General features: G+C 40.7%; 1 protein-coding gene across 1 annotated transcript in view; it reads left to right on the plus strand.

Moving 5' to 3' along the window:
* LOC102208558 (protein NLRC3-like) overlaps positions 1-18157 on the plus strand; it is an 83367-nt gene that overhangs the window by 24393 nt on the left and 40817 nt on the right. Inside the window, exons 4-9 of the mRNA XM_013914372.1 lie at positions 819-1020; positions 1161-2958; positions 3994-4167; positions 4951-5124; positions 12319-12365; positions 13458-13813. Coding sequence (XP_013769826.1) covers positions 819-1020; positions 1161-2958; positions 3994-4167; positions 4951-5124; positions 12319-12365; positions 13458-13813 — 2751 coding nt within the window. The remainder of the gene's footprint in view (positions 1-818; positions 1021-1160; positions 2959-3993; positions 4168-4950; positions 5125-12318; positions 12366-13457; positions 13814-18157) is intronic.

An 18157-nucleotide genomic window follows, 5' to 3' on the forward strand; every position in this document is an offset into this window, starting at 1 on the left:
TACCAAGTGGATCATCATGGCCTTGCCATATTGGTCCATTTGGTTGACCTTTATTATAATTATGAATTTATTTTATTTTCAGTTGCAAACGGGACAGACATGACTGTGGGATAGGACAGGGGGAGAGAATGAAAGAAAGAGGGGGAGAGAAAGAAAGAAAACCAAAGGGGAGAAGAGACGGTGAGAAGGGGGGGAAGAGAGAAAAAAACAAACAAACAACAAAAACCAAACTCCTGGGTCACCTGTATGGAGAAAAAAAACCCCCAGAGGAGACAGCAAACAACAAAGAGCAACATAATAATAGAAAAAAAAGCACCATCACAATAAACTAGCTAGTCATAGATATCAATAGTTACTAATTAATAAACGATATTGTGCAGCACGCAAGATAGACAGCGCACAGTGTGCTTTGAGGCAGCAGCCAAGAAAGCTGTAGTCCGCGTCTGTGAATACCCATGTGTACACCTGTGTGCATACCTGTGTGGATCAGCATGCTTGCATTCCAAAGGTTTCTCCATGTAATGATCTGCTAGGGAGTGTGGGGAGCCACAGCCCTGTCCTTTATGGTATCATGAAAAGCACGTTCTGGGCGCATGGAGAGGTGGCGGTACTCTCAAGAGCTATATTTAGAAGTGGTGGTACTTAGTACCGGCGCGTACCGGCCCACTTAAAGCACTGCTTTCGCATCTATTCTGTTCACAGTCCTCTCCATGCTGCTCTTTGTAGACCAGTGGATTGTCAGTGTGTCCAACATGGATCTTATGTTTGGCTCCATGATTTCCGTCTGATTGGCTCATTCATGAAGTATTCTGTTCCAGTTGCTGGAGGACAACATCATCACTTTTGTGAAGAACGAGCTGAAGAAGATCCAGAAGGTTCTGAGTCTAGATTACCCAGAATGCTTAGAGAGTCAGAGGGAGGAGGAGCAGAGGAGGAGCAGCAGAGAGGCATTTGTGAAGATCACAGTGGAATTCCTGAGGAGAATGAAGCAGGACAAGCTGGCTGACCATCTGCAGAGGAGTAAGAGGATTTCAATAAATATTTGAGCTGCTGATTGAATAGAAAATTTATTAATGTCTCAAGAGATGCACAACATGTGTTCAAAGTTGTCATATTGAATTTGTAAATCATGAATTCATATCCTTTGTTTATTTATTCAGAACATCTTGCTGAAGTTTGTCAACGTAAACTTAAATCTAAACTGAAAAAGAAGTCCCAGTGTGTCTTTGAGGGGATTGTGAAAACAGGAAACCCAACCCTTCTGAATCAGATCTACACAGAGCTCTACATCACAGAGGGAGGGACTGCAGAGGTCAATGATGAACATGAGGTCAGACAGATTGAAACAGCATCCAGGAAACCAGACAGACCAGAAACAACACTCAGACAAGAAGACATCTTTAAACTCCCACCTGGAAGAGATGAACCAATAAGAACAGTGCTGACAAAGGGAGTGGCTGGCATTGGGAAAACAGTCTTAACACAGAAATACAGCCTGGACTGGGCTGAAGACAAAGCCAACCAGGACATCCAGTTCATATTTCCATTCACTTTCAGAGAGCTGAATGTGCTGAAAGAGGAAAAGTTCAGCTTGGTGGGACTTGTTCATCACTTCTTTACTGAAACCAAAGAAGCAGGAATCTGCAGCTTTGAAGACTTCCAGGTTGTGTTCATCTTTGATGGTCTGGATGAGAGTCGACTTCCTCTGGACTTCCACAAAACTACAATCCTAACTGACCCTAGAAAGTCCACCTCAGTGGATGAGCTGCTGATAAACCTCATCAGGGGGAACCTGCTTCCCTCTGCTCGCCTCTGGATAACCACACGACCTGCAGCAGCCAATCAGATCCCTCCTGACTATGTTGGCATGGTTACAGAGGTCAGAGGGTTCACTGACCCACAGAAGGAGGAGTACTTCAGGAAGAGATTCATGGATGAGAAGCAGGCCAGAAGGATCATCTCCCACATCAAGACATCACGAAGCCTCCACATCATGTGTCACATCCCAGTCTTCTGCTGGATCACTGCTACAGTTCTGGAGGATGTGCTGGAAACCAGAGAGGGAGGACAGCTGCCCAAGACCCTGACTGAGATGTATATCCACTTCCTGGTGGTTCAGGCCAAAGTGAAGAAGGTCAAGTATGATGGAGGAGCTGAGACAGATCCACACTGGAGTCCAGAGAGCAGGAAGATGATTGAGTCTCTGGCAAAACTGGCTTTTGATCAGCTGCAGAAAGGAAACCTGATCTTCTATGAATCAGACCTGACAGAGTGTGACATCGATATCAGAGCAGCCTCAGTGTACTCAGGAGTGTTCACACAGATCTTTAAAGAGGAGAGAGGACTGTACCAGGACAAGGTGTTCTGCTTCATCCATCTAAGTTTTCAAGAGTTTCTAGCTGCTCTTCATGTCCATCTGACCTTAGTCAAGTCTGGACTCAATCTGCTGGAAGAACAAAAAACAACCTTCGTGAAGTCTGAAAAAAGAGAATCTGGAGAAACACACTTATACCAGAGTGCTGTGGACAAGGCCTTGCAGAGTCCAAATGGACACCTAGATTTGTTCCTCCGTTTCCTCCTGGGTCTTTCACTGCAGACCAATCAGAATCTCCTACGAGGTCTGCTGACACAGACACGAAGCTGTTCACTTACCAATCAGGAAACAGTCCAGTACATCAAGGAGATGCTTAGTGAGAATCTGTCTGCAGAGAAAAGCATCAATCTGCTCCACTGTCTGAATGAACTGAATGATCATTCTCTAGTGGAGGAGATCCAACAGTCCCTGAGATCAGGAAGTCTCTCCACAGATAAACCGTCTCCTGCTCAGTGGTCAGCTCTGGCCTTCATATTGCTGTCATCAGAGAAAGATCTAGATGTGTTTGACCTGAAGAAATACTCTGCTTCAGAGGAGGCTCTTCTGAGGCTGCTGCCAGTGGTCAAAGCCTCCAACAAAGCTCTGTAAGTTGTATGTCACAGTAGCATTCACATTAATTGTGGTTAATAGCCTTGTTAAATGATGAAGTAATGTGTCTGATCATGTGTGTTTTGTTTATTTTAATTTTTTATATTTTGTTCCTGTCCTGTTTGTCCATGTAGCTATTGAAATTGTTCTCTGAAGCCATCAGTAGTCCACTTTTCCCCAAGTGGACCCTTATGGCTTTTGCTGTGATTTTACTTGATAGTTATGTTTTATTAGAAGATAATACCAACCCAGAAATGAAGAAAACAATGAATCAACAAATGGACATTACCTGTGCAAAGGTCAATGCTGCTGAAGCGAAACAGAACTTTACAGACTGTTGATTTGAGACAGCAAATTAGTTTGCAATTTGTCATAATCTATCAAAGTTGAAATTTCTTTAGTATTCAATAACAGAAAATGAGTTGTTTTTTTTGTAGAAAGTGATTTTTGAAAAAAATTAACAGAACCACAGGATTTTTGTTTTTAGATCTTTATTGAAAATCAGTTTACCTGCTCTTTAGTCATTTGTTGTTTTAATAGTTTGTTGTTTAGATTCTGAAAGAATCTGAGCTTCAAAACTGAAATTGTGACGTTTCTGTGGATATCACACATCCTATATTTATTTAAATAATAGACATGGTAGTACATCCTGTTAAATCAGATATTCTCCCTCCCGCCTCTGCTACTGGAGGGCTGAATAAGCCCAGTTATTTCTTGATACTTCGCACTTTGTGTTTTGTCAGTTGACCAGCATGCCACAAGTGTGTAATGCAAACTTGTGTTTCTTCTGTTTCTTTGGTTTTCACTGTGTAGCCTGGTGTGGCTTACTATACTTGCTGTACACATAAATAAGGGATTGATGAAGAATGATTTAGCTGAAACCCCCCCCCCCCACCTACCCCCACCCCCTTCCAACATGATCTCTATAAATGAACTGTCTGATATTTCTCTGAAAAATAAATAAAAATGTATCTAAATTGTATAATAAATAATACAAATAATTTTCTTGTTTGCTCTTATTGTCTTATCAGACTGAGTGGCTGTAACCTCTCAGAGAGAAGCCTTGAAACCCTGTCCTCAGTTGTTAGCTCTCAGTCCTCTAGTCTGAAAGAGCTGGACCTGAGTAACAATAACCTACAGGATTCAGGAGTGAAGCTTCTGTGCGTTGGGATAGGAAGTCAACACTGCAAACTAGAAACTCTAAGGTCAGTTCAAGTGACATTTACATTTTTGTTTTTAAAGATTTTTAAAGTTTTTAAAGATTGTGAAAAAAAATCACAAAGAAATCTTTATCTTTAAATCTATCTATCTTTCTGTTGTTTTATTGTTGTGTTCTTAGTAAAAATGTGAAATTTCTTACTTGGCTAATTTAGTTTAACAATCAGGTCAGAATTCATGAAGGTACACACACACACACACACACACACACACACACACACACACACACACACAAACATTACATATTGCCAAATCGACTACTACTTGCTGTACCATGAATACACTTTAATAACTGGGTTATTTGTCTTTGTGTTCATAATTTTTCAGACTAACTGACTGTAGCCTGACAGAGAAAAGCTGTGAACATCTGTCATCTGTTATGAACTCTCCGTCCTCCAGTCTGAGAGAGCTGGACTTGAGTAATAATGACCTACAGGATTCAGGAGCGAAACTTCTGTGTGCTGGAGTAGAAAGTCAACACTGCAAACTAGAAACTCTAAGGTTAGTTCAAGATATATTTACACTTTTTGTCAATGATTCAGAAAAATACAAGTTACTAAGAAGCTGATCTTTATGTGTGTGTTGTTGTATCTTTGTGTTATTAGTAAAAATTTGACATTTCTAATGTGGCTAACATGGTTTAATATTCAAGCAGGAATTCACACAAGAACGGGATAACATTACATATTGCCAAATCTAGTAACTCCTCACTGTACCATGAATGCACATTAATAAATGTGTTATTTGTCTGTGTTTTAAAAATCTTTCAGACTAACTGGCTGTAACCTAACAGAGACAAGCTGTGAAGATCTGTCAACAGTTGTGAGCTCCCAGTCCTCTAGTCTGAGAGAGCTGGACATGAGTAACAATGACCTACAGGATTCAGGAGTGAAGCTTTTGTGTGCTGGAATAGCAAGTCAGCACTGTAAACTGGAGAAACTAAGGTCTGATTAAGTGATGTTTACATTTCTTTTTCAGTGATTGAGAAAAAATTACCAACAAGCTGAAATGTATCAATTTGCTGTTGTATCTTTGTGTTATAAGTAAACATTAGACATTTCTAATGTGGCTAATATAATTAAATATTCAACTCAAAATTCGTGCAAAAACCGGATAACATTACATATTCCCAAATAAAATAACTCCCCAGTACCATAAATACACTTTAATAAATATGATATTTTGTCGTTCTGTTCATTATTTTTCAGACTAACTGACTGTAGCCTAACAGAGACAAGCTGTGAAGATCTGTCATCAGTTATGAGCTCCCAGTCCTCTAATCTAAGAGAGCTGGACCTGAGTAACAATGACCTACAGGATTCAGGAGTGAAGCTTCTGTGTGCTGGACTAACAAGTCAGCACTGTAAACTAGAGAAACTAAGGTCTGATCAAGTTGTATTTAAGTTTTTTGTTAGTGATTGAGAAAAAAAATCTAAGAAGCTGGCCTTTATCCATGTACTTTGTGTTATTAGTAAAACTTTAAATTTCTAACAGTCAAAATTCATGGAAGAACAGGAACAACATTGCATTGCCAAAAGTAGTAACTCCTCCACGAGTGATGAATACACTTTAAGACCAATGTCATTTTTCTTTCTGTTTATAATTTTATAGGCTAAGTAGCTGTAACCTCTCAGAGACAAGTTGTGAAGCTCTGTCCTTAGTCCTCAGTTCCCAATCATCTAGTCTGAGAGAACTTGACCTGGGTAACAACAACCTTCGGGATTCAGGGTTGAAGATGCTCAACACTCCAAACTCGACAATTATCAGGTCAGATCAAGATTATTTTTCTTTTAAAAATGACCAGCAAGAATTAGAGGTAATGAGGAGATTGTTTGCACGCTATTAGGACATGGAGCTGTGCCCATGAGCAGAGTTTTGATTTATTAAATGTATCTGTTTTTGATTTACTTGTTTTGAAAATATGTTGTTTAACATATATTTTTACAATAATAATAATAATAATAATACATATTTATTTCACAATAATTAATTTAGTATTTCTCATTATTTTCATCCACATCATAGTCATCACTGAAAATATCTACTACTCAAGTATGGCTGCATTTACTATCATACTGATATAACTCCAACTATGCACACTGTGGTGTCCCTGGGATTCCCATATGCTTGTTTGCCATTCACCTAGGGACAATTTTTGATCTGAGGACGCCACTTAACAGTGTTCTGGAATACCACTGTCTCCAGGAATAAAAATTAACCATTAAACACATCATTTGGCGGATTATCAAGGGTTACCTAGCAAACAAAAATTTAGGCACTATTGAGGAAAGGATTTATATTTTATTATGTTAATACATTATTGTTTAGGTTCAGCTTTACAACTGCTTGTAATGGAAATTTTACATAATCTTGGTCTTTTACTCAAATTTATAATTTGGGGCCATCTTACATCTTAAAATTGCATTGTAGGTGTCAGAGAGTTGGTATCGTAACCACCACCTCTGTTCAAAAATGGTCATTCACAGTGGACATAGATGGGTTCTTTCACTCCATTTTCAAACCAAAATGAAAACCAAAAGACTGACGTTTGTCTTTTAGATGGAGATGTATATCTGAGTCTTTCCTGTCGAGTTGGCTATTCAATGTTGTGCCATATGTTTATGGAGTGCATGTTTGGTTTCTCCTATGTAGAGATTGTCGGGAGGAAATATTATTTTACATTCATAATCTATGTCACTGAAAAAAATCATAAAATACACTTAGACTTGGACCCTAATGCTCAATGTAGCTCCTCTGTCTTAACTCCACCCCCTTCTCACTTCCTCTCTGTTTTTCAACTTCCGTTTTTAACTGATATTGCTGATCTCACCCACAAATCAAAGCCTTCTACCTGCCAGCTTGATCCTATCCCCACTGTCCTTGTCAAAGCCTGTCTACCCCCTCTCCTTCCCCTCATATCTGCTATTATTCACTCTTCATTCACCACTGGAACTTTTCCTGCTTCCTTCAAAGTTGCCGCTATTACCCCAATCCTGAAAAAAACAGGTCTAGATCCCAACAACTTTAATAATTTTTGTCCTATCTCCAATCTACCATTCCTCTCAAACATTCTTGAAAAAATAGTTGCTTCACAAGTCCATCTACACCTAACTGATAATAACCTTTACGAACAGTTCCAGTCTGGCTTCCGTCCTCTGCATAGCACCGAAACTGCTCTTATAAAAATAACAAACGACCTTCTTATGGCAGCTGATTCTGGTCTCCTCTCCATCCTTATTCTCCTTCATCTGAGTGCAGCCTTTGACACCATCTCTCATCCCATTCTTCTTAGCAGATTAGCTTCTATTGGTCTCTCTCACACTCCACTAGCCTGGTTTAAGTCATACCTGTCTGACCACACTCAGTTCATTCAATTAAAATCCTTCACTTCTCAGCCTTCTCCTCTATCTACTGGGGTGCCCCAGGGATCTGTCCTCGGGCCCCTTCTTTTCATCATTTACCTTCTTTCACTCGGGCATATTTTTCGTAAATATAATATTCAGTTCCACTACTATGCCGATGACACCCAGCTTTACCTCTCTACCAAACCCGATTCTACTCTTCCTCCACCCTCCCTTATCCTCTGCTTAGCTGAACTCAATTGCTGGTTCTCCTCCAACTTTCTTAAACTCAACAGCAATAAATCAGAACTTCTCCTGGTCGGCACTAAACGATTGCTATCCAGAATTAACAATTTCTCTCTCACCATCAATAATTCGCTGGTCCCTATCTCTCCCTCTGTGAAAAGCTTGGGTGTCATTCTTGATAGCACATTATCCTTTAATTCACATATCAATAATGTCACACGTGCAGCATATTTCCAACTCCATAATATCAATCGCCTCCACCCTTTCCTCACTCCTCATGCCACTGCCATTCTCGTCCATAATCTTGTTATCTCAAAATTCAAAAATCAAATTCAAATTTTATTTGTCACATACACAGTCATACACAGTACGATATGTAGTGAAATGCTTGGACAACTGCTCGTGACCTAAAGAAAACAAAAAAGGAAAAGGCTATGAATAAGATAGGAAATAAATATGAAAAATTAAAAAGGGTAAATTTAACTAGGAAGGAATAAAATATAAATTAAGGTTAAAAATGAAATAACTGTACAACACACTGGGAAAGAATAAGATAAAATATATAAATTAAATTGAAAATAAAATAACTGTACAACAAAATACACAATATAGAACTATATAAGAATGTATGAACAAAATACACAAGAAGTATAAATAAATATATACACAATAACAGCAGCAGTGATTTAAGTGATGAAGTGAAAACAAAGTCCAGAATGTCCAGTGTGTGTGTAAGAACTATATGTGTGGGTCAGTACTGTGTGGTGGTGTGATTGTGATTGAGAGACCGTATCGCCTGCGGGAAGAAGCTCCTCCTCAGTCTCTCTGTGTTGGTCTTCAGGGAGCGGAATCGCTTTCCTGACCTCAACAGAGAGAACAGTCTGTTGTTGGGATGGCTGAGGTCCTTCACCATCTTCCTGGCCTTGGTCCAGCACCGCCTGCTGTAGATTGAGTGCAGGTCAGGTCAATCTCTCGAATTGATTAGTGTAACTCACTATTATTTGGCCTTACACAAAAATCCATCAACAAGCTCCAACGTGTCCAGAACTCTGCTGCCCGTATTATTACTAGGACTTCCTCTACCCACCACATCTCCCCAATCCTGAAGCAGCTTCACTGGCTCCCGGTTAAATTTCGCATCCATTTTAAAATAATCCTTTATACATTTAAGGCTATTCATTCTCTCTCTCCACCATACCTCTCCGATTTAGAACAGATGAACTTCCCATCCCGGTGCATCAGATCTTCATCTTCTCTTTCTCTCTCTGTTCCTTCTGCTCGTCTGATCACAATGGGGGGCGGGGCTTTTAGTTGCTCTGCCCCTCGACTTTGGAATTCCTTACCCCCTGACCTCAGAAATATTAGTTCATTCCCTCTTTTTAAGTCAAAACTCATCTGTTTAAAATTGCTTATGTTTAAACCTTTGTATGCTCTTAACTTTTATCTGTTATTCTTTTTATTGTGTATATTTCCAGTTTGGGTGTTTTTATCTGTTGTACAGTGTCCTTGGGTGCTTTGAAAGGCGCTATTTTTAAATAAAATGTATTATTATTATTATTATTATTATTATTATTATTATTACTATTTATAATCATTATTATTACTGTTGCATAACTTATGATTTATCATTATTATCATTTCATTGACACATTTATTGAAACTTTTGATGTTATATTAAAGTCTGTATTTCAGGTGTTAGCATAAGCACATAATAATCTTTCATTGCAGGTGCAACTGTAATCATGTTATACACATATAATTAATGATTTGAAGCTACAACCGGCGCGAGTTCGACTGATCAATGGATCAAAGTTCAAGCTGAAAGAATTGCCTACATGTTTACAGTACAATTTACCACATATTGCCTGTGTGCATTCAGCAGCCTGCTGCACTGATGTTTGCCTGGTAACAGATGACGTAGAGGGGAGGTCATGCGCTAAGGTTAACAACACAGACACATGGTCTGCCTGGGTGAACTGACTGCAAATGTTGTGTACCTGCATACGTGACAGTTTAGTTCTGATAAGTCCAGAAGAGTGTAATAACAGGATGCATCTGGTAGGTGGTGGACGAACATAGGAAGGAACTGTTCTTTTTTAGAATATCCCCTGAGATAGAATTACTGGAACATGCATGTTGTTTTTCATCTGCGGTGATGCGAGTTACTGGTCATCATAAGTATAAATATCACACCCAACTATTGTCAGGTGGGAGATTGAGGCTGATGTTTTGCATAGCCCATCTTCACCACATATACAGGAAGTGCAGAATTATTAGGCAAGTTGTATTTTTGAGGAATAATTTTATTATTGATCAACAACCATGTTCTCAATGAACCCAAAAAACTCATTAATATCAAAGCTGAATGTTTTTGGAAGTAGTTTTTAGTTTGTTTTTAGTTTTAGCTATTTTAGGGGGATATCTGTGTGTGCAGGTGACTATTACTGTGCAGAATTATTAGGCAACTTAACAAAAAACAAATATATACCCATTTCAATTATTTATTTTTACCAGTGAAACCAATATAACATCTCCACATTCACAAATATACATTTCTGACATTCAAAAACAAAATAAAAACAAATCAGTGACCAATATAGCCACCTTTCTTTGCAAGGACACTCAAAAGCCTGCCATCCATGGATTCTGTCAGTGTTTTGATCTGTTCACCATCAACATTGCGTGCAGCAGCAACCACAGCCTCCCAGACACTGTTCAGAGAGGTGTACTGTTTTCCCTCCTTGTAAATCTCACATTTGATGATGGACCACAGGTTCTCAATGGGGTTCAGATCAGGTGAACAAGGAGGCCATGTCATTAGTTTTTCTTCTTTTATACCCTTTCTTGCCAGCCACGCTGTGGAGTACTTGGACGCGTGTGATGGAGCATTGTCCTGCATGAAAATCCTGTTTTTCTTGAAGGATGCAGACTTCTTCCTGTACCACTGCTTGAAGAAGGTGTCTTCCAGAAACTGGCAGTAGGACTGGGAGTTGAGCTTGACTCCATCCTCAACCCGAAAAGGCCCCACAAGCTCATCTTTGATGATACCAGCCCAAACCAGTACTCCACCTCCACCTTGCTGGCGTCTGAGTGGGACTGGAGCTCTCTGCCCTTTACCAATCCAGCCATGGGCCCATCCATCTGGCCCATCAAGACTCACTCTCATGTCATCAGTCCATAAAACCTTAGAAAAACCAGTCTTGAGATATTTCTTGGCCCAGTCTTGGCACACCTTGTGCTTTTGGGCACTCCAGTGATGTTGCAGCTCTGAAATATGGCCAAACTGGTGGCAAGTGGCATCTTGGCAGCTGCACGCTTGACTTTTCTCAGTTCATGGGCAGTTATTTGGCGCCTTGGTTTTTCCACACGCTTCTTGCGACCCTGTTGACTATTTTGAATGAAACGCTTGATTGTTCGATGATCACGCTTCAGAAGCTTTGCAATTTTGAGATTGCTGCATCCCTCTGCAAGATATCTCACTATTTTTGACTTTTCTGAGCCTGTCAAGTCCTTCTTTTGACCCATTTTGCCAAAGGAAAGGACGTTGCCTAATAATTATGCACACCTGACATAGGGTGTTGATGTCATTAGACCACACCCCTTCTCATTACAGAGATGCACATCACCTAATATGCTTAATTGGTAGTAGGCTTTCGAGCCTATACAGCTTGGAGTAAGACAACATGCATGAAGAGGATGATGTGGACAAAATACTCATTTGCCTAATAATTCTGCACTCCCTGTATGTGTTTTAATAAAATAATTTGTGTTGACCCACTATGGACTTTTAGTCGTATGTCTCTTCTCAAATTCGAACCACGACAAGATCTAATACCTCCTCACTGCACTGCACAGCATACACTACATTGTTTAGTTTGTGTTTGGGAGTTTTATCCTTGGGATGAACCAGTTTTTGTTTGAGTGTATGACTGGGTCTGAAGTGTACTGGGATGTGGTCCTTGGAGAAGACTCTCCTGAGCAGATAAACCTGCTACATTTTACATTTTTTGCCAATTTGATGAAAGCCCAAGTAGGATAACTACATTTTTTAAGTCCGTGAAGGTTCTCAATCACCCAGATCAGTTTTTTCCAAGCTCCTTAGACCACATGTTTTAAGAGCTTTCTTTACGTGTGTGTCCCTTTCTTTTCCTTTTTGCCTTAGAGGGAACTTTTTCTTCACAGTGTTGCAGGGTCCTGATCACCCCAAGATTGTACAAAGTGTAGGTACTGATCCGGGCTTCTGGTAAAGTTTAATGTTTAGTTTGCCATTTTCCTCAGTGTGCACAACATACCAGTGCAGAAATACATCTACTCTTTGACTTGTACCATACTGTGAATCAGTTATTTTTCATTCAATACAGTGATGTACTGACAGATCCAGGATCAGTCCAAATCAACAGCAGTTTGATCCACGTATGGATTGAAGTGTATTTGGGAAAATGTTAGACTGTACATTTAGCAGTGTCTAACAGTATGTGTATGAGAGCCATGTAATGTCCATGTGTGCATGCTGAAAGAGACTGTGCTGGTCTGACCCCCTACTCTTTTCAGGGTGGAGCCTGCTGGAGTCCGATGGTTGAGACCAGGTCTGAGGAAGTGTAAGTGCGTTTTTAATGTGAATCATGAAATCAAAGCAGCACACATTAAACCATCTTCAAACTGTCACATCATTCATTCACATCTCTGATGTCAGGAGTCGTCATCAAAGTGTCAGTCAATAAACAGATGGATCAATAACTGCAGCTGATTCAATAAAATGACTAGATGTTACAATCCCTGATAATACATTGCTTCAAATGGAGAAAGTCTTGAGGGATGGCTGCCTTGAGGAAAGGCAGCCCGGAAACTTTACCAGCAGAACACACCGTTGTGTGCCTCAACTTCCAGGGTGTTTCCATCTTTCATCAAAGGCTATTTTTTATTAGTTGTTTTTTTTTTTACCTTCCTTGGTTAGGTTTAGAAATTAGAGATCTGATGTAACCCTGTCAGCATCGATCAGGCCTCGGAGTGTGTCACTGGTTTATGTTAAATTGTTATTTCTCTTCTACTTTCTTTTGTTTAGTTGTATTCCAATTTATTTCCTCCTTTCAGTTCACTACAAGACGAAATGAAATACTTACCTCTTTATTACTTAAAGAACCTTAGTTCTTTAAAGGGATAGAAAAGATGATAGAAGTAAGACAAAAGACACAAAATAGGAGATGGGAGGGCTGGAAGGGGAGCACCCGATCTGGCATCCCACCTCTCCCCACCGGATCAGGCTGTACGCTCTACCTCCCCACTGCATCCCAGAAAAGGGAAAAAGAGCAAAGGGGAGAAGAGTCCAGTGCAGATTTTAAAGCCGGCAGGGCAGGGATTGCGGATACCGTGTAGGTGTGTCTGCCTTCCTCGTAGCGGCAACACAGACCACGTCATACCGAACAGCTGTATCAGTCAACCAGGGTTTACACAGTAAAAATTCTACTGTTGGGTTTTCTATCCTTTTGACACCCTCTGCTGATCAATCCTGGCTGTGTGTCTCGCGGTTAGCTGACTGCCTTAGCTGCCCAAGTGATGTGAGCCCTCTTTAGCCACAACCAGTTACTGGTCCTCTCAGCCGTGTTAGCATATTCTCGTATAGCTTGCCATTGCACCTGTCCTCTGACTCCAATCTCTCTAAGCAGTGTTTGTGTGTTTGTTCTCTCCATCAGATTCCTGTCAACTCACAATCGACAAAAACACAGTACACAGAAACCTCAAACTGTCCGACAACAACAGGAAGGTGACATATGTGAAGGAGGTTCAGTCTTATCCTGATCATCCAGACACATTTGATGTTTATCCTCAGCTGCTGTGTAGAAATGGTCTGAGTCGTCGCTGTTACTGGGAGGTCGAGTGGAGAGGAAGAGTTGAGATATCAGTGAGTTACAGACGAATCAGAAGGAAAGAACACACTAATGACTGTGTGTTTGGACGGAATGATCATTCCTGGAGTCTGAACTGCTCTGATGGATTAGGTTACTCTGTCTGGCACAATAATAGACAAACATCTATCTCCTCCTCCTCTGTCTCTAACAGAGCAGCAGTGTATGTGGACTGTCCTGCTGGCACTCTGTCCTTCTACAGAGTCTCCTCTGACACTCTGATCCACCTCCACACCTTCAACACCACATTCACTCAAACTCTTTATCCTGGATTTAATATTTGGCCTGGTTCATCAGTGTGTCTGTGCTGAGTTGAGCGTAAAGATTGTCCTCCTGTTAGAGAAACACTGACTGTTGAACAGATCATTCAGGTCTCTACATGTCTGTCTCTTTCACTCAGAAACACTTTTTCAGATTCATGGATTCAATCAGTTGATGTTTGAAACTGTTCTAAATGATTCCTTGTAAATTTCTTCCTCTTCAGTCCTTTAAAGATGGAAGCTCCTATTATTCTAGTATCCACATGTTGTTTTTCTGTTTTTTTCCACTCAAAATTCACAGTGAATATCAGTATGTTGTGTTTCTCTGAAGCTCAGTTCACAACCAGCTCCTCTGCATTTTCAACAAGCTCATTAAAATGAATCCAAACGTTGGATTTCTTTCTTAATGGGATGTTTCCATCATGGCTGAATACGTGGACATCCAATAGTACTCAAATATTAAAGGCATTCAGCATCTCTTATGTTTCTGTCATTCTGCCTGTGGCCATCTCCCTGTACAACGCATCCACTTAACACACTGTTTGCTGCTACAACTACACATGTTTCTTTTCCAACTATTTATTTATGAGTGAAGTATGTATGTGTATATATGTATATATTGTACTATTCTTAGTTAGTGTATTGTCTGTCTTGTCTTAATGTTGGTTTAAAATGGAGCACTGTAACAAAAAATAATTTCCCCCAGGGATTAATAAAGTATTCTGATTCTGATTCTGATATAAAAACAGCTGGTTTTAAAAACTGATCCAATCAAAGAAACATGAACTTCCATATTGATCAGATCAATACGTACAGCTCTGATGTCACCAACATCTCATTGAACTCTATTGATGTTGATTTGTGGCCCTCTGCTGGTGAGAAGATGAACTGCATGATTTCAGTTTAAAGAACACAGAATCCTCTTTTTTTAATTGTTCAAGGTAAAAATAAAATCAGTTTATCCAACTATTTCCACTGATTGCTGTTAGCTTCTGAAACAAGAAATGATCATTAACACGGTCCTTCACTGTTAATGAACAAGTTACACACTTATGACCACTACATTACACACTAACTACACAAGACAACACCCTAACTACACGAGATTTGAGCTAAATGTCTCAAATCTCTCACGTCTCACAAAACCGCCGTCACTCCTAAAACTTCCCCCTTCCTAAACAACTTAATGCCATGTTGCCATATCATTTTTTGATTGGTCGACATGGTACATTTTTCCACCAAAGGAAAGGGTGGAGGTTTTTGGTTTCGTCTTTGCTCACAGGCGGAGAGTGCTTTCGAGTGTTTTCCTTATAAAATGCCGTTTTTACCGTTTCTTCTTCTTCTTAAATATAAACAACGATAGTATTCAGGAAGAAAACCAAACATTCCATATATTTTTATCCTAACTCCTAACACAATTTAAAAACTGGTATAAAGTCCACACTTTTGTACACGGTTGTACACGTTCTCATTAATGTGGCTTCACTCCACATCAGCCACGCCGCTTTGCTAGTTAAAACACCAGTGTCTCCACATAAGGACGCTGTCATAGCCTGTCAACCACATTGATTAGCTGCGTATATACGCATGTGAATCGCATCATTGGCTGGAGCAGCCAGTCACCAGTCACTTACTGACTCTCACTGCAAAACAGAATCCATTGTTAACGTATTTATTTTAATTTCAATTCAGCTTAGATTTTTTTTTTGTGTGTGTGCAACACAGATTTTCTGTGCGCAGAGACCTTGCCAGCAGTGCACAATTGCGCACGTGCGCAGCTTAGAGGCAACATGGCTCCCCACGTATTGGAGTCCAAGTGACGGTGGTTCTGGATACTTACTGTGAGATCAGCTGCACTGGAGTAGTTAAAAGTACATGTGTATGTAGGTTTGGGCTCAATCCTTGTTGTCTGGGACATCAAACAGACATAAAACAGTGCTCAGTGACACTAATATCTTTGCATTGCTTATTATCTAATGCAAAAACAACTCAATGCACAAAAGCTGTTAGGATTTACCAAGTAGGGCCTTGGGTTGGGGGTGTGTCACCAGGGTGCAGGAGAGGCATTCACCCCCGTACCCCCCGTCCCCCGTCCCCTTCTGGCCACCTGTGCCTCAATTTTATTCCACAACTTAGACATCCACATTACTGACACTCTCATAACACATACATACAGGGCCTTGAGGGTGGGCACGTTAACGGTGTCCAGTGGACGGTCTGTGTATTCAACTCCACCTCTGGCGCCGGTGCCCACCCCTCAATTTTAAATCCATGTAGACATTAAGGGTTCTCGGGAGGGGCCGTGCTAACACCTGCTGCTCTCTGGCAGCAGCACCATGCTCTCCCGTGTTTTAAATGCACCTTAGAATAACACGCAGCAACACTACACATGAGCAGTAGGAGGGAGGGTTTGGGGTCTTCACACACCCTCATTCTCTGCTAGCCATCGGGGCGGGGGGGCTGGGAGGAGGTGTTGGCCGTCTGATTGGGATCTGGGATGCGGGGCCTCCCTGCTGCTGCGGAGCCTGGGGCGGTCTGCTTGCCACCACCCCGGTCTAGGTGCCGTTTCGCCCTCTTGGGGTAGAGTATGTTTGGGGAGTGTGATTGTGTGTACATGTCCATTTATGTCTATCCTTACGTTGGGTGAGTGCTAAGTATTTGTATATGTGTGAATGAGGGTGGGAATGCATGTTTGTGTCTATATGTCAGGTCGGGTCTTAGACTCCACCTCTCTGGGAACTCCCAGGCCCTCCAAAGTATGGAGGCCTATCTCCTGTTAAGGGTTCAAATATTGAGGAGGGATACAGGAGGAATTCCGAAACAACACCGATCCCACCGGGTGGAGTCAAACGATGATTTTAATGAACACGCATGGGAGATGAACACTGTATGCAGACAGCATCGATCTCGCTCGAACAATACACTATCAGTTGTTTTTATACCATCAGGGAAATTTATAACTGTCACGGTTCTGGGTCAGTTTCGACCCAATATTTTGAGTTTTGATTGTTTATTTCTTTTTGAATGATTGTTGTGGTTTGGGCGCCATTATTATTATAATGATGATTATTATTAGAATTCTATTTATTCATGTTTAAGGATTTGTTCTCGGTTGTATCTCACGTTTAGTTTAGTTCAGGTTCCATGTGTCATTCTCTGTCTGTCTCTCAGTGTCAGGTCTGCGTCTCATGTGAGTGTGTTCAGTTTTACCTCTGTCTCGTCTTGTTGATTATTCCCAGCTGTGTCCACCACCTGTGTGTATTCCCCTGTGTTTCTCTCTGTGTATTTAAGTCGTGTCCTCTGTCATTGTAGTTGCTGGTCCGTCTGTGTATTCACCATGTTTCATCCGTGTGCTCCCTGCTGTCTACCATCGTCTGCCTCTGCTCGCCCTCCTTCATGATCGTGTTCTGGTTTCTGCGCTGTAGTTCAGTTGTTTTCCAGTATAGTTTAGTTTGTCTTTGTCTTTGTTTGCCATTTTCCCTTTGCCGTTTATTCAATAAACCACCTTCACGACTGCCTGCGCTTGGATCCTCCTTCATCTCTTCCACACGACTCAATAACGCCCTGTTGGGGGAAAACTCTGTAAAAGACCCAGGAGAAATAAAGACACAATGAGACAAGATCACTTTTTATGCTTTAACGTGCACACGGGTAAGCTGTTCAGAACAACTCACGCCGTGTACAGAGGCTTGGCACTTTTTGTAGGAAACACAGTGAGAACAGGATAAGAAAATAATAAACAGATAAAATAAACAACTAGTCTCGTCAGCAGAGAGCTGGGAGAAAGCTGTGTGGCCTACTCCTACAATCTCGTGGGAAGTGACCTTCCTCTCCACGGTTCTAGCAGGCGTTGTCTCTATGTTATCTGCTGTTTCTGCGTGGCTGTCTGCAGCCTTGGTGTTTGTGACTTTGCTCGCCTCTCTGTTCCCGATAGCCACCTGCGGATTAGTGTTTTAGTCTGTTGTCAACAGTCAGCCTTATTTTTAAGTTACAGAAAGCTTCTTCTTTTTTTGTCTTGGTTTGGGAGAATAGGTGCAACACTACATTTTCACTTAAGGCAGTTTTGAATAATTTCTAGTTTTTCAAACAATTCATGGATCTCACACATTTCAAACTTTCAAGTTAAGGTTGTTTCCCATTTATACAAATATATATATATATATATATTTATCTTTGCATAGCTCACAGCTCTAAACCTAGGCATTTTTCAATCATATGCCTAATCAC

The sequence above is a fragment of the Pundamilia nyererei genome, unplaced genomic scaffold, assembly GCF_000239375.1.
Source record: "Pundamilia nyererei isolate P.nyererei 1_Seehausen unplaced genomic scaffold, PunNye1.0 scaffold00191, whole genome shotgun sequence".
In the NCBI taxonomy this organism is placed as follows: Eukaryota; Metazoa; Chordata; class Actinopteri; order Cichliformes; family Cichlidae; genus Pundamilia; species Pundamilia nyererei.